This window comes from Artibeus jamaicensis, unplaced genomic scaffold (genome assembly GCF_021234435.1).
Source record: "Artibeus jamaicensis isolate MK-2021 breed Jamaican fruit bat unplaced genomic scaffold, CSHL_Jam_final contig_233, whole genome shotgun sequence".
Taxonomy (NCBI): Eukaryota; Metazoa; Chordata; class Mammalia; order Chiroptera; family Phyllostomidae; genus Artibeus; species Artibeus jamaicensis.
Genome location: NW_026521486.1, coordinates 65,219,969 through 65,241,482, shown reverse-complemented (window position 1 = coordinate 65,241,482; position 21,514 = coordinate 65,219,969). Strand labels below are relative to the sequence as shown.

Below are 21,514 nucleotides of genomic sequence, written 5' to 3'. Positions count from 1 at the left end.
TTCTATTTCAGACCTTACAGAAACTCCATCCCAAGACTTACAGGAATTAGAGGAGACTAGTTTAGAACTTCGAAAACTAAAGATTTTAAAATTTGTTAACTTGGAATATTCTACAGCCATGACAATAAAATCTTTAAGTGCTTCAAAGGATATGAATTCAAAGACAAAAAGGGACATGGGTGTACTGTTGAACGCAACAACTCAACTCCCATATTTCTACTTTTAACTGGTGTATTCTTTTTAAGATCTTTAGAGGAAAAAATGTGCCCAAGAATGCTTTTAGAAATAAAATGCTACTGTAGGCCATCTGGTCCCTCAGGAGAGATGCTTAAATGCACCTCTCTCACTGAAACCTCTGCAAGTTATTTTGATATGCTCATCTGCTCCACTGGCACTGTGGGATGTAAACTAATGTCATCATGCATGATAAAGTACTTAAAAAATCATGCAGCAAACAGTACTGCTATAAAGTATAAAATTAGTATTACTCTTTAATGATCTCAGCATATTTCTCCTTTATGTGAATATTGGAAGACAAAAGCTAGCATCACAACAAAGGAAACCAATTTTTTTCAGTTTTAACAGCTTCTACAAAATAGTAATAAAAGGTTGAAACAAACTTTTAGAAAAAAAACAAAACAAAAAGGTTGGTTAATTCAGTGTTTCTTTAAAATCCTCTTGCTGTTCCCTAGAAATAAAATGTCTTTCCATGATGCACAGAGATGGATACCCAGTAAAAACCTATTACCTACTACTGGGCTTTCTCATTTTACTTCATGTGCATTCTGCTATACAATGCTGTATAAATAACCTCCAAATCTAAAATGACCATTAAACTCAGCACATACTTATACCCATTATCATTCTCTCTCTAGAATCCATCTGCTTAAAAGAAAAAACCTTTGAGCATGGGCCTGTGAACCAGAGGATCGCGGTTCGATTCCCAGTCAGGGCACATGCCTGGGTTGCAGGCAGGTTCCCTGCAGGGGACGCACTAGAGGCAACCATACATTGATGTTTCTCTCCCTCTCTCCTTCCCTTCCCCTCTAAAGATAAATAAATAACTCTTCAAAAAAACAAAAAACCTAGCAATAACACTGAAGTCTTAACAAAGCCTGCCTTCTTTAAAAGAGCATTACCTTATAAAGCGTCAAAGGTAATTCAAGCAGCTTGCAACAACCAGCATTAAACCTATAACTCTTTCAAAGTAACAGAAACCACCGTTAAATTTTTCCCATGTAAGCTTTTCCATATAATGAGGTAGTAGTTAAGATTCCACAAAATTATATGAGTACTAAAGACTATGGTAGTTTCACTAAATAAAAATAAATGGTTAGTTACTAAAGATTATGTATAATTGAGAACCAAAACACTAGTGTATGTTTACCACATATGACTTGGACTTGTATTAACCAAGATAACCATTTCATAAATCAGTAGTTAAGCTGAAACAACTCTAGTGAAATTACAATCATTCATATCCATTAAGTTATAAGAAGCAAGAAATCACTGAGAGAGGTAACAACTAAGTAACTGTTCAAATTTTTATTCTGGTGCACAGTATGAGAAATGGACTTTTAAATCAACTAAATTTTATGGAAAATGGACAGCAAATAAATTAGACCCATGTTAAAGTAAAAGGTCAGCTAAATGTCCAAACTTATGACATAAGAACCACTGATAAACTTGGATTCCACAGTCGTCTTTAAGAAGTCAAAGTCTTCCGAACAACTTTACTATGAACTGGTCCAGAGCACTTAACAGCAAACGGGAATGCTTAACAAGGGTGGTGGTCAGGCACACGTTTCCTGCAAGGATTATACAATACAAACTTAAGAAAGAAGTCAATGGTGAAAATGAAAAGCATGATTGTAATCAAAATTTATATTAAATACAAACACCGCTAGAATCCTAATTTTAAGACCATTATAACCCAATTTTATATCTACCCATGCATCCCTCAATTACCATTTTATTAAGAGGACATTACAAAAATCTGTGGAATATGAAGGTCTGTATTAATTTAGCAAGTTCTTAACTTCTTGTCCAAATGACTTACTTGACAAATGTTATTTTTGAGAAAATGATAACATGTATTTTTCAGGAAATGGTTAATTCATATTTTCAACTAATTATGTATTAAGGAATCTTACTAAATTAGTCAAAGATAGTTACTCTTAACCAGAAGTTGTACAAATGCTTTGGGGCCTCTAAATGAAAATCTCTGTATGATCTTTCTAACTGAAGAAAACAAATGTCAATAGGTAAGGTGCTGATGGGGTCCAGCAACTTGCCATTAGTACTTCTTGCATCTTAGATGTTAAACTTTTATTCTCTGCTAACCACATACTGAATGGCTCAGGAAGATGACATGGTGTGGGTACTAGTGCAATTTTTTTACTTAATGCCTTGTCGAGGAGCAAGTGCTTGAGAAACTCTGCTTCTAGAGGTAAGCACAATGGTTAAAAGAAGCAGAAAAGATTACAAGCAGACCCAAGGAGTACAGCATACTGGAATCATATAAACCCTTCCAACCATGGTGGCTAGTGGGAGTCTGACTAAAGGATGCTAAAAGATGTCACTACAGGAAAAGTTATCAAGCAGCTGTCAAAGGGTTCCCTGGGTGTTACTAACTAGCATGAAAAGTCCACACCCCATATAGCAGAATTTCTGATATATTTAATAGATGCTTAAACCTCTAAAACAGTGTTACCAGATCAAGCTAGATATTAAGAATGTGTGTTTCAAAGGTGGTTGAGGGAGCTGAACTACTGTGAAAATTTCTGAGTGAATGTGGTTATGTGACCTTGATCCCAAGTCAGAAAAGTTTAATTATAGAATTGTTTCCTTTTGCTATCATTCTGCTTAAAGACAACAGAAAACATAACTGCCCTTAATCTTTAGTGGAACTACTTCCAAAAAACCTTTCTGTCAATTCCTCCTCTCACTAATTTTCCATTTCAAAACATGGAAAACCAGTGAGGAAGTACTCTTCATTATCCTATCCTGCCAATACAAGAAGCATAGAATCTCTAGATTTTTTCGGCCTGCTTCTCTTTCCACTACATGTCACAGTGGATTTAAATAGCATTTCATCTGTTCTCTCTACATCCGAATCACTATTTTCTACTTTACTTCCCCTAATATAGTAATATTAGGATAGCTACCACTCACAGACACCAATGAAATAAGTACTGCAAGGTTCTGCACAAAAAAGGTCCTCTGTAACTCAGTGCATTTCAGGTGCCATTTCCTAGTAGCATTCCTACCTCCCTCCTGTTACTACAGATGAACTCCCTGTGCTCCTGTCCAAAACCAACTCCTGCTCTTGTTCTCTGATCTCCCATTCCCTCTTGCAGCTGCTTAGTGGACAGCTCCACTTCCGTGCAATCATTTGCTCTCTAGAAAATTGCTCCCACTTAAACTGAATTTTTAAAGTAAACACCTACACCTCCTCTACCTACTACCCCATTTCTGCGCTTCCATTCACAAGGCTCCTCCAAAAAGCAGTCTATATATACTCTCTCCAATTCCTCTTTGCCCACTCCCTCCACTCCACTAAACAGCTTGTCAAGATTACCAATTGCCTCTGTTACTAAATCCATTGTTAAGGTCAATTTGCCATCCTTACCTTGTCTTACTTAACCTACTTGCATCATTTTGACAATTGATCACTCCTCCTCCCTAGATCCTTCATTTTGCTTCTGGACACTTGTTCCCTTGGTTTTTCCTCCCACCTCAGTAGCAACTCCCTACCAACCAATCTTTAAAAAATCTGTGTTATGTAAAATTTCAAATGCATATAGAAGCAGAGACTGTATCATGAACCCTCTTGTGGCCATCACTCGGTTTAAATAATTATTTTTTAAATAATTTTATTTAGTTATTTTTCAAGTACAGTTTTTTGTCTATTTCTTCCATCCCAGCCCCCCTGCCCCTTGCTCCCCACCTCCCTCCCATTTTCACCCCCCTTAGTTCTCGTCCCTGTGTCCTTCATATTTGTTCCTCCAACAGTTTAAATAATTATTCATTCTTTACACTCCAGTGTCCTTTGCTGGTTGCTCTGAATCTTTGCAAACTTATAACCAGAATTTTCTAGTACTCAGTCCCTAAAACCGCTTTCCTCCTTTTACTACATTAATTCTCTTGAGGACGTACCAGTCTAATGGCTTTAAATACTACATATAAGCTGACAACACCTAAATTTATAACAGCTCCAACTTCTCTCCTAAACTACAGAAAGAACAAACCAACTGAATCATCAAAAGACACTCAAATATCCCAAATTGAAATGCACTTCTTCCCTCCCAAAGCCTTTCCCATCTCAATTAAGAGAAACTCCTTATTTCTCCCTACCAAAACATAGAATTACCCAGAATCTTCTTTCTTCTCACACCATGTATCCAACCCACAATCAAATCCTGCTGACCCTACCTTCAAAATATGCATCTTTTATCGACCACTTCTCACCGCCTTCACTTCCATCTCCTGGTCTAAAGCACTATCCCCTCCCTGAACTACCACCAAGAGATAAAATAAATGGTTTTGGTGACTATTAATAAGAAAAATTAAAATGATTAAATAAATTTTCAAAAGTTAAAATTTTCTGGCCATTTAACCATTTTTAAAAAAGATTTTATTTATTTTTAGAGAGAGGGGAAGGGAGGGATGAGAAAAAGAGGAAGAGAAACATCAGTCTAGTTGCCTGTCATGCGGCCCCTATTGGGGACCTGGCCTGCAACCCAGGCACACGTCCGGACTGGGAATCAAACCAGTGACCCTATGGTTAGCAGGCCTGTGCTCAATCCACTGAGCCATACCAGCTAGGGTCATTTAACCATTTTTATGCAAATGAGAATTCTTTTTAAAAGAATTCGGTATTTTAGAAAAACTACTGGTGTAAGAACATGTAAAGAACTGTGCTAATTACATGCTTAAGAATGTCAATAAGCCCTGGCTGGTAGCTTAGTAGATTGAGTGCAGGCTGCAAACCAAAGGGTCACTGGTTCGATTCCCAGTCAAGGCACATGCCTGAGTTGCAGGAGAGGTTCCCAGTGGGAGCCACATGAGGTGCAACCACACACTGATGTTTCTCTCCCTTTCTCCCACCCTTCCCTTCTCTAAAATTAAATAAATAAAATCTTAAAAAAAAAGAATGTCGATATGGAAAAGTATACTAGGACAGAAAACAACTGGAGCGGACCCATCATGGGAAAAAGACCTCAGTTTCTACTACTACACCCCTGCCCAAAAGCTCTCTGGTTCTTGACCATTCCAAGCCTGGCTCTTTACGAGCCTAAGAGCTAAGAGCTATTCCATGTCACCATACCCTGCTCTCCCCACTAAGCTTTCCTGGCTTAAATCTAAGAGCTGTGATAACCTGTTTTAAAATAACTTGCATAATACTTTCATCTACGCAAAAATGGCTACACTTTCTATCAACTACCATTATATGCAGTTACCTATTTTTTTGTTTCCATGTTAGTAGCTTTTTCTAAGAAATGTTTTCCAGTGCTACAATATACCTTGGTGCTGCTTTGATAATGTTGTCCACACGGAGAATCACCTCTGCCGCTTCAGCCGCACTCAGAAGAACTTGTCGCTTTACTTGGAAACTTTCTGTTATACCCAATATTGCCATATTGCCAATAGTACCTTCCTTCATATCTGAAAAGAAAATGCATTTACTAAATAAACTACAGTTTTAACAAGTATCAAAACATCACTAATGACTTAAATAAAATTAATCCTCTCATGAAAAATAAAACTACAACACCAAATTACTCAACTCTATCACTCAAGAAAAATCTTTAAAAAATCAAAACACGTACTGACTATATGTATTAATGGAGAACAACTACGTCAAATAATGAAAAATTTATACAAAACATAGATCACTTATCTTAATCTACTTACATATGTAAAATTACTACAAAGAACTTCTCATCATTAAGTACCATGGAACCTTGACTGGATGAGAGAATTTAGATGTCATCTATTTTTCTTCTTGTGAGAAGAGAAACTTACTTTCATCTTCATACAGATCATAATTCATCAACTCCCTCTTGTCCAGTGACAGGATTATCTACCCTCTAAGATGATTCCCATAAGGTCCTAGATTATTGGGATATTTTTCAATCTGAACTAAGTTTACCTTTTTGGCCACACTTTTGTCTATGTAGCAGAGATCTGCATTCAAGAACGTCTCAGAAGTAGTTTACCGTGAGACTGGGAGTTAATGTGGCTTATATTGTAAGAGATATAGTCAAGTTTACATTTACTTTGGAATGTAACTGTTTGCGTACTTTAATTCTATAACCATAATATAACAAACTAGTTACAAATCTCCAAACTACATTCACACCCTTTATGGAATAACAAAGTTTGGCAGTGTTGAGTATAAGAAGTAAAATATTTTCCTAGAATATGTAATGCTTACAAAAGAGCCAAAAAAGTGTTTTATATGGTTATCATGAGAATTCATTATCAAAAAAACTTGGTAAAGCGTTACTCTTGACAATTCCAAGGCCCCAGCTGATTCCTTACCGAGTCCAGCAGTTGTATCACCTTCGCTGTGGGCAGCTCGGAGCTGGGCCACCAGATCTGCACTGTCATAGCCCGCATTGTCAGCTATTATAGTCGGCAACTATGAAGTGAAGAAGACAAATGGTTACTACCTATTCTAGTAAAATTCAATAATGCCTAACTAGGATAGCTTTTAAAAATTACATATTTGGAAACATTGTAAAATCTGCTTCTTTTTAATTACAGCTCATAAAGAAGATAAACTCCAGAATTAAATTTAAAGGTGCTGTGATCCTGCTCTTTTTCTTAAGACCAAGAAAAAAAACATTTTCTGCCCAAGTTAGAAAAATATATCCACTTAAAAACCATCGACACCAACAAAATTTAAGTTCACACCTCTTCTTTCAACTTACCATTCTCAGTGCTTTTGCGAAAGACTCCATTGCAACAGCTTCTTTACCTGGTGTTTTACTGGCAAGCTGCATCACAGCATGAGCCATCAGCATCTCAGAGCAGCCTGTGGATTAAAAACCCAATAAAATATCATTATGCTTAGCTGTCTCAAAGACAGTGACTTCCCTCAGATATGTCAAGCATTTTAAAATTAAGTGCAGAAGCAATATATGGTTTCTATAAGAACCCTTAAAACCACAAACAATTTATACTGTATTTTAAGAAAATAAATAAAATGTTTTACCTCCTCCATAAACTGTTCTAGAATCTTTCACAGTTTGGGCAAGAACACAAAGAGCATCATGCAAAGATCTTTCTGCTTCATCTAAAATTTGTTGAGTGGCACCACGAAGAACAATTGTGCAAGCTTCACCTAATGTTAAAAAATAATATTCTTATGTCACAGTGAGCATTTAATTATAAAACAAAAATTTGCCTCCTATCATTCATATAGGTGTTAGTTATATTACTTTATCTTGAAAGCTGACATGTCTTCCACTGTTACACATTCTCTTTGCTGACCATTCATATTCATAATAACTGTTATCTAAAAAACAACTATGTTGAAAATGCACTGTTCACAAAGGTAAGATTAACATAAGGGTGATCTCGAAACATCAAAATTAACATGTTATCATGCTCCATGAGAATTAAAACATATCATATTCTAGTGACGATGTAATTGTTTCTTTCACTTTAACAGAGCCTAGCAAGGATATAGGATCCTAAACCAAGATCTACATAATCACTCACCAAGGGCCACCCCAGAAAAGTGAATGAGCTTGTCCTCTCCAATCATTACTTCCTCAATAAGCTTGCAACTTCCAAGCTTCACTAGTTCTGGGTGGTCAAAGGTAGAGGCAATTTCACCACCTATGAACATAAATATAATTAAATGCATTAACAGGTTTAAAATTTGCTTTTGAACAAGCAGTAATTAACAGATAAAACCTTTTTAAGTTGATTATATGTGAAGCACTCTTTGAAACACCTCTTATGAAACTGATTACTCTTAAAACAATCCTAATGAAATATGGCCCATTATTATTCCACTTAGAAATGACAAAATAAAGGCAAAAAGATATTTAGTTTCTTATCCATGGTTACACAGCTTGAACAAGTAAGATAAAGGTGGGATTCAAATCCAAGCAGTCTGGCTTCAGACCTATGCAGACAGTGTATACTACTGCCCCCTAAAGGTTAAATGGAAACTTTAAAAAAAATATATTTTTTTGATTATGCTATTAGTTGTCCCATTTTTCCCCCTTCACTCCCCTCCACACCCCCTCCCACCCACATTCCCCCACTTTAGTTCACGTTCATGGGTCATACATATTAAGTTCTTTGTCTTCTATGGTTCCTATACTATTCTTACCCTCCCCCCATCTATTTTCTACCTATCATCTATGCTATTTTTTTCTCTGTACCTTTCCCCCCTTTCCCCCTCCCCTGTGGATAACCCTCCATGTGATCTCCATTTCTGTAGTTCTGTTCCTGTTCTAGTTGTTTGCTCATTTTTGGTATGATTGCGAATGATGTAAGTTTGCTGTCATTGTACTGTTCATATTTATCTTCTTTTTCTTAGATAAATTCCTTTAACATTTCAATAAGAAGGGTTTAGTGATGAACTCCTTTAACTTGACCTTATCTGAGAAGCACTTTATTTGTCCTTCCATTCTAAATGAAAGCTTTGCTGGATAGATCAATCTTGGATGACTTACCTTTTATGACTTGGAATATTTCTTTCCAGCCCCTTCTTACCTGTAAGGTCTCTTAAGAAATCAACTGACAGTCTCATGGGACCTCCTTTGTAGGCAACTGTCCCCTTATCTCTTGCTACTTCTAAAATTCTCTCCTTCATTTTAATCTTGGCTAATATAATTATGATGTGCCTTGCTGTGCTCCTCCCTTGGATCCAACCTCTTTGGGACTCTGAGCTTCCTGGACTTCCTAGAAGTCTATTTCATTTGCCAGATTGGGGAAGTTCTCCTTTATTTGTTCAAATAACTTTTCCACTTGTTGCTCTTCCTCTTCTTCTGGTACCCCTATAATTTAGATGTTGGAACGTTTAAAGATGTCCTAGAAGTTCCTAAGCCTCTCTTTTTGAATTCTTGTTTTTTCATTCTTTTCTGGTTGGATGTTTCTTTCTTTCTTCTGGTCCACACTGTCATTTGAGTCTCAGTTTCCTTCCCATCACTATTGGTTTCCTGTGCATTTGCCTTTATTTCACTTAGCGTAGCCTTCATTTTTTCATCTAATTTGTGACCAAATTCAACCAATTCTGTAAGCATCCTGATTACCAGTGTTTTGAACTGTGCATCTGATAGGTTGGCTACCGCTTCAATGCTTAGTTGTGTTTTCTCTGGAGCTTTGATCTGTTCTCTCATTTGGGCTTGGCGGGGCAACCACATCACTGTTGTGACACTGTATGTGGGGGAGGAGTCACAGAAGGAACAATAGTGTTTGCTCCACTCTCTGCTGGATTTCAGTCACTTCCCCCACTTCCCACAAGCAAATGGGGCCCCTCTGGCTCTGATTCCCAGGTGGGTAGTTTGTGTACGTTCTAAGACCCTGTGGTTCTTTCCAACAAATTCTCCTATGAGGCTGGGAGTTTCTCCCACTGCCTCAATCCCCACAGGTGTTTTCAATCAATGGTTTGAGGTTTTATTTCCCCGCCCTGGGGGCCTGGATTATACAGTCCACCCAGCTCCCCAGTTGTTTCTCCCAGTTTATCTGCAAATGAACGTGGAACCCAGTCCTCAATCCGCTGCCTTGCCGGTCTGCCAGCTGCAGCCTTGCAGGGAGTCCTCTCTGCCTGGCTGCCTGTTTCTGACCCTCCTACCAGTCTGGATGAATGTCTTCTTTAACTCCTTAATTGTCTGACTTCCACAGTGTTTGATTTTCTGTCAGTTCTGTTTGTTCTTTGTTTTTAAATTTTTGTCCTTCTTTTGGTTGTGCGAGGAGGCACAGCGTGTCTACGTACGCCTCCATCTTTGCTGGAAGCCCCCTAAATGGAAACTTTAACATTTACTTTTAAGTCTACATTTAAATACAGATTATTTTCTGAATCCAGTCTAGAAAATCAGTACCCTTATGACCCAATTTCCCAGACAAAAATGAAAATACCTGATTAGTCCTATTATGTCAACGGATGTATGAACTTTTCGAACAGCTTAATGGGCACTTTGTACCTGCTAATTATGACAATAACTAAAATGGCAGAAAGACCTAGACCCTTATAAGACCTAGAAAGGGGAAATATATACTGAGAATTTCTCAGAGCAAACTTATTTGAAGTGTCAAAAAAGTAAATTCATTTTATTCCTTATGTCGTATTTCTATTCCTGTTTTCCCCTCCCTCCTCCACGCTGTAAATTGAAAGGGCTAGCCATTTTCTTTCCTGGATCCTAATTAAGCACATTAGATTTCCATTTTAAAATCCTCTTCTCTAGCTCATCCACCTCTCTTTTAATAAAGCAGAATACCTCTTCATCTTATTGATGTATCTGCTGAATAATTGATGCTTTATACATATGTCTACTTTACAATTTTTAAAAAGAAGCCTGGTCTTCCCAACTCTACTAACTTAAATTGATAATCTACATGGCTATAATTCTTTTTGGTTGGCAAATTTCTGAGACTTTGTTTTCTAGATAAAAAGATCCTATTGGTGTTTGGGGCACATCCCAAAAATGAGACTAATTTGGCCTTTGAGTATTTTCACTTACCCTACACTCACTCCTCTCTATCTGCTTACAAGGTATTTCTTGGTATCTGTAAAAACCCATTTCACACACTATGACTTCATATAAGCTAATAGGATGGGAGCCACCACGGGGTCAACCTCGGTTGGTACACTTGGTGCAGTAAATTTTCTTCTGAGTGTATGTGGCAATTTCATGTATCACTAACTTATCCCATCAATGTGCTATCATTTACATTTCTTTATGTCTAATTTTGTTGCTTAATTAAAGGAGTTACACAAACACGAGCATCTTAAGTTTTATCACCTTAAGCATCAAGTGTGCAATGGCTTTTGCCATGGCTAAACTGGCTTTAGCCATGGTTAAACATGGCTAAGCAATGGCTTTAACTACAGCAGGCAAACACATTTCGAATTAATAAATAAAATGAAAATGTGTCTTTTTGGGTCAGAAGATTATGCTTCTCAGATTATTAAAAATGGCTTAAGAATTCTGAGATGAGGCCAATTCTACCCTCTACATTAATTAGTATCCTTTAATTTCTTTGAACACTCAGGGCAGTTCCAAACCAAAGTCACCATACCCAGTGGCTTTCCACCCTAAACCCCACTCTCCTTCATTCTCATTGCCAGGTCCCCAACCAACTTTCCAACCTACTCCTTTATTTTCCGGGACCTAAAAGTTAAAAGAGAGTAAGTTTTTAATGCTTAGTCCTTCCAGGGTTACTTAGAGGTTACTTTAAAAACCATTATCACAAATAGAAAGTTAACAAGTTGCACTCTGTATCACTTTGATTTAGACATACCTTACCTATAAACACCATTTCTATTGCACACAACTGGAATTACATCACTCATACCTCTACAGAAGGGTGGATGCTGGAGAATACCAACTTTTCATCATACACTGCCAGACTGTTTCACACCTATTTTAATGTTTACTACTTTCAGAAATTTTCAAAACTTAATGAAACCCACTCTGTCATTTGTTTAAGTGTTCAGTAAAGATTTCTATCATAACTGTACTATTATATATGGCACAAAGCACTAAACTACTCACTTAGCACTAAAAATAAGTAAGGCATTTACTAGATAAAGACATTAAGATTCTTTTTTTTAAGCTCTAGTTTATAGATTTTATGTTTAGGACTGTGGCCCTATGGGTTTTTGAAAGATAACATAGTACGTATCTTTAAAATAACACAACAAAAAGTCATCTATACCAATGATAAACCTAGCGTATAATTTAGCATATTAAATATAATGTAACTGCCCTGGCTAGTGTGGCTCAGTAGACTGAGCACTGCCTGCGAACCGAAGTTGCCAGTGCGATTCCCAGTGAGGGTACATGCCTGGGTTGCAGGCCAGGTCCCAAGTCGGGGGTGTATAATAAGCAACTGAGAGATGCTTCTCTCCCTCTCTTTCTCCTTCCCTTCCCCTCTAAAAATATATAAAGTCTTTATAAAAAACAAAAATAATGTAACTAAACTAAAGAGAGCCAAAAAGTATACATGAGATTTCAGACTAACTCAAAGGGATTTCTTTGTACTCTCAGCAATGTGTTACATATACAGTTAACCCTTGAACAACATGAGTTTGAATTCCATGGTTCTACTTATAAGTGGGCGTAAAAAGCTAAACCCGTGCAGTTCAAACCTATGTTATTCAAGGATCACCTTCTTCACTGCAATTGGGTGAGAAGGGCTGACTGTAAGTTTTTGCAAAGTCAGAAGTTATATGCAGATTTTCAACTGCCTGAGGCTGGGAGTTGGCATCTCTAACTCACCCTGTACCTTTCAAAGAGTCAACTATACGAAAACTCAATAAATCCAAGACTGACTGTTATGCTTGCTAGAAATGAATGACTTTCCCCCATACCTGTGACAAGAGCCAGGCGTTCCACACCTGCGAAATCTGCATGCTCAATGGCCATAACACCAGCGGCACCAAAGAGCTGTTCAGGATAATTATAAATTAATTGCCTATAAATAAAATACATAAATACACTGTTACATCACAAGATAAAATACCACAGACTAACAAAAATTAAACCATGGGGGGGGACAGAAAAAATTTTACCTCAACAGTTATCAATGAAATATAAATCAGAACAAGATAAAAATTTCTTAAATATACAATAATTTATAAACTATAACACTAGTGCATCTATGCTAGTATTACAAACAAGTTTTTTACAATATTGCTATTGGTATAAACTAGAAAGCAATTCAACAGCAATGTATCAAAACCACAATACTCAAATGCCTTAATTCTACTGTTGATAATCTGCAGCAAGAAAATTAGATATTAAAACATATAATGAAGATATTTGTAAGAATTTTTATGTAGAATAACAAAATTTGCCAGTAACCCCAATGTCCCCTACGAGAATATATGTGTATAAATGACAATTAAAAATTATTTAAAAGTTTGTAATTTTAAGTAACAGTATGTACTGTTTGATTTAAAAAGTGATGGTGGCCTGCTATTTCCTTCAGGTAATTTCTATTAATTTTGTGTATTTATTGTGTCGATGTAGTATTAAAAAAAAAAAAAAGTGAATCACGAATTTATAGCACATGATCACAACTAAGTGAATAACAAATTAGACCACCACACACAGAAGTCAACTTAAAGGAAAGAATTCCTGAGGTTAAGACCCTGGATTGCTTCTTCTTTATACTTTTCTACATTCCAAAATAAACATGTTACTTTTACAACAAAAGTAAAAACATCTGTCTAAAAGTTTGTAAGTTCAAGAAAAAAAAACACCTATAATTTTATAATGCACTGCTAGGCAAAATGTGCGTTATCAGATTCATAGATCACACAGAAATTTACAACCTTACTTTTCAAAAGCCAACAAACATTTGGCCTAAAACAATTATTTTTCCTCAAACATCATCTCTCAAAGTTAACTAAGACCGTTTCACTGAACTGTGCTGTTCCTCTTGATGTTTTCCTCATTTAAAAAATCCATAAAAGCCTTAAATACTAGTAATTAAGAATATATGAGCCCTGGCTGGTGTGGCTCAGTGGACTGAGTGCTGACTTGCCAACCGAAGGGCCTCTGGTCAATTCCCAGTCAAGCAAGGCACACGCCTGAGTTGTGGGCCAGGAACCCAGTAGGGGGTGTGCAAAAAGACATCCACTCATTGATGTTTCTATCCCTCTTTCTGCCCCTCTAAGAATATATAAATAAAATCTTAGAATACGTAGAAAGGCTTATGTATATTTTTTCATACAAATTAAAAGCCTTTAAATTCTTTTTATTTTTATCTCTATTGTTTTATTTCTATGCTATTAGCTTTCTGCTACTTCAAACTCCCATTATTTAATACAAAATTAACTTTCCGCCAAATATATGTATACTATAGTCAAAACTAGTAACTGCCAAATCAAAAAACTATTACTGTTAACAGAAAAAGGTTTAAGTGTAATCACAAAGTTTACCTTAAATTATTATAATGCAAATGACTTGCTATATAATTATATTTATATTTGAAAAAATAAAATAGCTCCTAAATAAATCGCTAAATATAAGGTATTTCCATAAGTCTTTTTAGGAAAAAATCCTTTCTTAGATACAAATAAGGTTAGCATAAGAACACACAGACCTGTTAATAAAGCAATTTATCCCATGCTTAAGAATACGTTCAACTTTCTCTTTCATTTTTTCTTTTTCTGCATGTTCTATTTCTGCTACCTTTGCTGTAGAATCGACTCTTACACGAGAACCAAATATCTAAGAAAGGGGAAAGCAGAAAAACAGCATCACTTTAATTACTCTTCAGAGTCCCATAGCATATGTAAACATTTTTATGTAAATACACCAAAAAATGTTTGCTTGTGTGTATATATATTCACATATATATCCTAAGCTTTTGGGAGCAATTGATTCCCAGCCCGAGTTTATAGCAGCTAGAAATAAAAGTTTCAAGAAATGTAAGCATACCTTTATTTTGTCTGTATCCATACCAGTATTTGCAATAAGAATTTTAGCATTTTCAATTCGCTTTGGTTGATTTACCCCAATTTTTTTATCCAACAGAAAGCCTACAATATGAGGAGAGTATTGTATTAAACATTTCAGGGTCAAGTTAGTAACTCTTATGAAGTCTGCTTTATCAAATTACTGGGTTGGCTGACAAGTCTTTAGTTTTTTTCTGTAAAATAAGACACATTTTTCAAATTTTCACCAATAACTATTGAGTTGCATATTTTGAGTATTTTGGCTATCTCCCATATAGTACAATGTTGATTGTTCTCAATTTATGTCTTGATTTGATTGCTACCAACTTCTACTGGTCTACCTGACCACAGAGCATCATCCAGCAAGAAATCTCCAGCATGAAACTTTGCTAACTACTTTTGACACATTCAATCAGTCATAACACCTTCTCTATACACTGCATAAATCTTTTTTTGTACTTCAGTTACATTTTTACCTTTCTTGAATTCACTAATTTTGATGTTTTTTTTAATGCACACTGATATAACAGCTGTCACAATACAATCTAACAAAACTGTTTTGCATGAAATTAAAGACAACTAAACGCTTACTAGAACCATCTTACAGAAAAAAACCAAACCAACTTTTTGGCCAACCCAATACTTTCAAAGAATACACTTAAGTCTAATTTAAGACTTTAATGCTTAGACCTCGTCTAAGCTCCTAGAGAGACCCTATAAAGCATTCCACTAGAACAATGATTATAAAAATCATTTTAGCAGGTAATTTAAAAATTATATGAAACAAAAATTTAAGAGCACAGCACAAATATCTAGAGTAAACACAGTATTTTGAAACTTTTATCTCAGATATACAACATACTACATACACAGGAATGTGGGTTACAATGTAAAGGTATTAAGTCTGCTATCATTAGCTTAAAACCAATACAAGAGAAAACAAGCTGTGAAGATTCAAATACACAGGGAATTGCCAGAAGTTACTGAAATGTAAAGAACTGAGGCTGGTGATCAAATGAAAAAGCCATGGTCAATGGAGTCAGACAAATATGGCCCCAATTATCCCTCTGCTGCACACAGGTGATATATGGTAGCAACCTGGGAAAACTTATTCAACCTCAGTTACTCATTTGTAAAACAAGAATATAACCAGTGGCACAGATATTAGTCACCAGCCTAAGGCCCTGCTGATTTAGAACTATCATTTGAGCACAGTATTGCCTCTCCGGGCTTCTCTTAGATGCATATGTAACTTTGATTAAGCCATTATCATCTTGGGCTTCCTGCTCTAGTAAGCTGAACATAACTCATTCACTGGGTCAGTATCATAAGGGATGAGATTTTAAGTAAAATTCCTATTACAATGCTTGGCACAGAGCAGATATTTAAACAAAGATAGCTATCCTTGTTTTATCTTTTCCTACCAACAGCCCCTCCTGGAAATGTTATAGAGCCCTTGCACATAAACTCAACCAAGAATACTTTCAGAATTGTTACTCCCTTGGAAGACACAACTGATATATAGCAATGCCAGGACTCTCAATCACTGGTAAAGCAGTAATTGAAATGCACAACTTACTCCTTTTTTTCCCCCTTATCTATAGAAAAGAATGCATAAACTACCATCTACAGGCCATTTTATTAAGTAAATACAATGTAAAGGTACTTGGGAAATTCCTACTTTATCAACAAAATACACTAGGAAAGTAGCAGTTGTTATGACTAACCACTCTTTAAGAATACCAATAAATATACAGGGTCTGGAAGAAGTAATGCCTGCTTTTGTGTAATTGATAGGGTAATAATATGTGTGTAATAGTTTCTAGTTTTAATTTCAATAGTTCACCTAAAATTTCACATGTTGTGCTTGAATGTGATGTTATGGTACAGAATTATGTGCTTATGATTTTGGAATAAAAAATGGGCATTATTTGTTCCAGACCCTGTATATCCTCAACACCTGCCAACTAAATGATTTACCCTAGACCCTTCCTGGAGAACACATATAATCCTGAGAGAAAGCATCATTCAAAGATAGCTGGCTTCCAGAAAAATAAGTGTAATTTCTCTTATTAGAGACTGAAAATATCTTCATGGCATAAACAGAATCTAGATTTTATCCAAAAATGCTGGGATGGTGTGAAATGAAGAACAATGTCAACAGATAGATGAAAATGACAAAAAATGAATGCAATGTAACTTCTGTCCTTAAAGATAGATAGGTTTTTCTGGCTTTGTAAAGTGTTACTAGTCCTGATTAGTTAAAAATAGGATTCACTCAGTATTTACCTACCCCTCAACATCCCATCATAGCTTGTTTGCCCACATTCAACATTATATACATACCTTCATCTAAATAGGAATCCGCCAGGCTTCCTCCTAGTTTCTTGATGACATGAATCGCCTCCAGATTACCAGAGCCTTTCAATCTGAGAACAGCTTCCACAGCTAACTTAGTAAAGTGATCTTTGTGATGAGTAAGAAGTTTTGAGGATAATGTTGTTCCTGCAATGTTCATCAAATCTTGGCGAAATTTAACTTCATCAGAACTAAAAAACAATCAAATAGAAAAACTCATGACTTTCTTAAAATGAAATGCTTAAACTTACTTCTTTGTTGGTATCAACCCTATTTTACTTTTCAAAATTTATTCAGATACTCACATGTCAATAGATACTTTCACCCCAACCAGTGAGGACTCATGTAATAAGAATGAAACCTCACCAGTAAGCAAGCAATGCAAATTTAAGGGCGCTATTTTCCCCACCACCAAATTGACAAACTATAATGAAGAAACACAAGCACACAAAAGCATACAAAACGCTGTCAAGAACATGAGGAAACAGGCACTGTTACACAGGTATTGGAAGTGTAAATTAGTAAATTTTTTTCTGGAGGATTATAAATCTTTGAACCCAGCAACACTCACTTCTTGAAACATTTTTGGGGGTAACAAGTTTGTCACAACATGAAGCTGAACACTGTCATGATACAAAACTCCAACTCCAGATAGGTAAATTATACTACATACCTCAACAATCGACACCATACCTCAATTAAAAATACTGTAGAGAATAAGCCCTGGTTGCTGTGGCTCAGTGGATTGACTGCAGGCTGTGAACCAAGGGGTCACTAGTTTGATTTCCAGTCAGGGCACATGCCTGGGTTGCGGGCCAGGTCCCCAGTGGGGGCCACATGAGCAACAACCATGCACTGATGTTTCTCTCCCTTTTTCCCTCCCTTCCCCTCTTTCTAAAAATAAAATAAAATCTTAAAAAATATATATATATTATAGAAAATTAAAAAATATCAGAGAATATTAACACCCAGAAATGTGGCTGTTATTCAACTACATTAAAGAGGCTAATAACCCACTACACAATGCTCCTATTTGTTTTACTTATTGTGAATAGGCAAAAAATGAAAACCCAAACTTTAACTTAGTGGCTATCTTTGGGGGGTGATGTGGGGTTTTATGTTGGGGCAGGATGAGGCAGCAGTACGTTTGTGTACATTTTTGTATTCTCTAGGCTTTGTAGTTGAGCATACTTTACAAAGAATGTCAAATGTTTGTAATACCATTCTGGCATACTGACCCGTGATCGACTGCAGAATTCAGCAGAGCCTGTCTTGCTGCCTTTGTGGCTTCTCTCCAACCCGCAATGATGGTCTGTGGATGAATCTTTTTTGCAATTAAAGATTCTGCTTCCTATAAATAAAGAGTGGAAAATACTTGTCAATAGTAAAAAACGTAGGAAGAACTTGGTTATTTCTGACATTCAAAACCACAGTAGCAAAAAACAATTAATAAAATGAAGCCAACTTGTTCAGATAGTCTTACCCTTAGTAATTCCGCTGCTAAAACAGTAACAGAAGTAGTGCCATCACCAACTTCATCATCCTGAACCCTTGACATATCTAAAAAAACAAGTTGATTATTAACTCATTTATATTTGATTCTGCCTTTTAAATTACTTCTCTGTAGCTTACCTAATCCTCCAAATATACCCACTACCAATCCAAATCTCACCTATCTGGATTCCTCACATGACAAATTCTTTGGAACTTTTTGGTACAAAATGCAATACTTTTACCATAAATAAAAATTAATTACACAGCATTCCAGAACCCTATATTTTAACAATAGTTTGAAACAGTTAATCAAAAGTCAACATAACCTATTAAAAATGTGTTTCAAAGTTAACAAAACAGTATCATCTTCAGACTCACCAACTAGGACTTTAGCTGCTGGATTGTCAACACCAATGTTTTTCAGAATAGTTGCACCATCGTTGGTCACCATAAGAGAGGCATCTCGACCACTGCTTAACAGAATTTTGTCCTAAAAGGAATGTATTTGGCTAAAGACGTAAGCATATCTTTAACACATGGGTCTATCAATACCCTCCCATACTGCTAATGGGTACATATTCTGGATGGCTATTTGGCAGAATCCATTACAATTTTTTTAATGCGTACACCCACAAGCAAGCCTTGATATCTACCTTGGTAAAAACACTAGAAAATCAAGGGACACATAAACAAAGTTATTGTTCTGTAATAGCCAAAACAATAGAAACAAATTAAGTGTCACCCAATATAGTCACAAATATAAACTATAAAATAATCAAAATGCTGACTACTATTTGACACTTGAAGAGGCAAGATTTCAACAAAGCACACTATAGAAAAACTATGTAAAAGTAGTATCTATGATTAAAAAAAAAGCATAATCTTATGAGTAGAGAAGAAAACACATAAGATGAATATACATTCACATAAGTGAACAAAGATTCTAGGAAAATTTACATCCTAATAATAACAGTTGTCCCTGGGGAGGTAAGTGGCATGGAATGGGATTTCAGCCATAGGGGTACTGCTGTGATTTTTAGTAAGAAGAATATGTCCATGCCTGTATAATTGAGTTAAGTTTCAAAAGATTAAAGGGCATCAAAAAAAAAAACTGTCATTTACTATGTCTATTTCTACTAAGGACTCTAAAACAATATGAAAACATTAAGAATTCAGTTTTTCTTACCATGCCCTTGGGTCCCAAGGTGCTCTTCACCAAGTCTCCAATAGCAATGGCACCAACAAAGGAAGACTGGAGTAAAAATCAAAGAGATTTTCAAAATCAGTTGTAGTCTTACAATTGTAAAAGTATAACTGGATCTTTAAAAGAAAGAGAACAAGGTTTACCAGACGAGCTGTCTCTGCTCTCTCTTCATCAGCTCCAGCCTTGAAAATGTTGACAGGTGCAAGGGAAAGGGACGCCTAAAAAGGAAAATCAAGAACTAGTTTGAATGCCGATATTCTTTTTAAGATGTTTTAAATTTCATTTTTATTTTTCAATTAGCATTAACATTCCATATTATTTTATATTAGTTTCAGGTGTCCAGCATAGTGGCTGGACATTTCTTTAATTTAGAAAATGATCCCCAGGATAGGCCTAGTAACCACCTGAACGCCAATATTCCTCAATACATGTACTTACATGCCTTCCATTACACTTGCAAGTAGGTAAGTAAAAAACTAATTTACAAAACAGTGTACTTTTTCAAACAAAGCTCTCCATCATCCGGGCATTCATTTGAAGAGGAGGGAGAGACTTCTAAAGCTGTATAAGGAAGGCGACCTTGCGCTTTGGAGCTACAAGTGCTCCAGAAATAAAAATCATACACTGAAGAGATTGACTGTTAGAAACAGCAAGAATGAAGTTGATTTTTATCTAAGGATAAGGCAGGCAGGGTCTGCAGGCCACTGCGGGACAAATGCGAAGCACACGAGCGAACGCAGCGGCCTAGCTGCCACCCGACCGCGCCTTCCACGCCGCCCCAAACTCCGCCCGGAGGAAGGCGGGGCCTGCCTCGCCGACCCGCCCGGGGCACTAGAAATTTCTCCGCTTGGGGTGAGTCCCGGGCCTTGGAGTTCTGGGACTCTGGAGAGGCCATGTCAGAACCAGGCGGGCCTGGAGGCCCACCCTTCCCCTTGCTGCGCACCGAGGGCTTCAAGGGCGGGCGGGCGGGCCGCAGGCCGCAAGCCACAGCCGGCACCACGTGCGGCAGCCGCGGGGGACGGACACACGGAACCAGCTGCGTTGGAAGCACAAAAGGGGGCGGCGGAGCGGCAGGACACGGCGGGGTATAGCGGGGTAGGGCTAGTGGGGCCAGGCTCACCATGATTCCGACGAGTTGGCCACTCACACTACTCTCTCACAGCTCGCGCCGGAAATCAGAGGAATGAGAAGCCGGATGTGACGCCACAGCTCTACTGCAGGGGGCGGGGCCTCGGCTGGAGCGCAGCTGCAGCCTAGCACCGCCCGCAGAGCCAGAGGTGGTATCCACTGAGGTTGTAAACGCAGTTTTTCTGGCTGGGGGGCGGGGCCTTGGTTCACGCCCCGCCCCCTGTGGCACCAACGGCTTGGGTCCAGAAAGGGGGAGGGTCTGACATTTTGCTTGGGGCAGGGTGGATTGGGAGTAGGAGCCCCGAAGGACAAAAGACGGTGCACCGAGAGTGGGGGCGGCTTGCGCTAATAACGGAGTTCTTACTCGTGCGAGCAGAGCTCGCACATTTTTCTTAAATTTACTACTTAAAAACTTATTCCTGGCTGGTGTGGCTCATCGGTTTCAGCGCAGGCCTGGGAACCTGAGGTTCGCGAGTTTGACTCATGGTCAGGGCACGTTCAGCCAAGTCCCCAGTTGATCGCGTGTGAAAAGCAACTGATTTGATGTTTTCCTTTTTCACTCCCTTCCCCTCTCAGAAGAAGTAAGTAAAACCTTTTAAAAATTTGACTTAAAGTGCCACAGATTTAATACATATAGTAAAGAGTTATATACTCATAAGGAAGGATATAATTCACCG

General features: G+C 37.2%; 1 protein-coding gene across 1 annotated transcript; it reads right to left on the bottom strand.

The window, feature by feature from the left end:
• Positions 1-1,530: 1,530 nt before the first annotated feature.
• CCT2 (chaperonin containing TCP1 subunit 2) lies at positions 1,531-20,916 on the bottom strand. The gene is made up of 16 exons (XM_037132153.2): positions 20,830-20,916; positions 19,853-19,927; positions 19,692-19,757; positions 18,884-18,995; positions 18,495-18,571; positions 18,250-18,362; positions 17,000-17,202; positions 14,637-14,737; positions 14,299-14,426; positions 12,560-12,663; positions 7,732-7,851; positions 7,223-7,351; positions 6,939-7,042; positions 6,547-6,646; positions 5,526-5,667; positions 1,531-1,808 (listed from the first exon to the last, which is right to left on the bottom strand). The coding sequence occupies exons 1-16, from the start codon at positions 20,830-20,832 to the stop codon at positions 1,778-1,780; spliced, it is 1,608 nt and encodes a 535-aa protein (XP_036988048.2). The 5' UTR covers positions 20,833-20,916; the 3' UTR covers positions 1,531-1,777.
• Between the last annotated feature and the right edge of the window lie 598 nt (positions 20,917-21,514).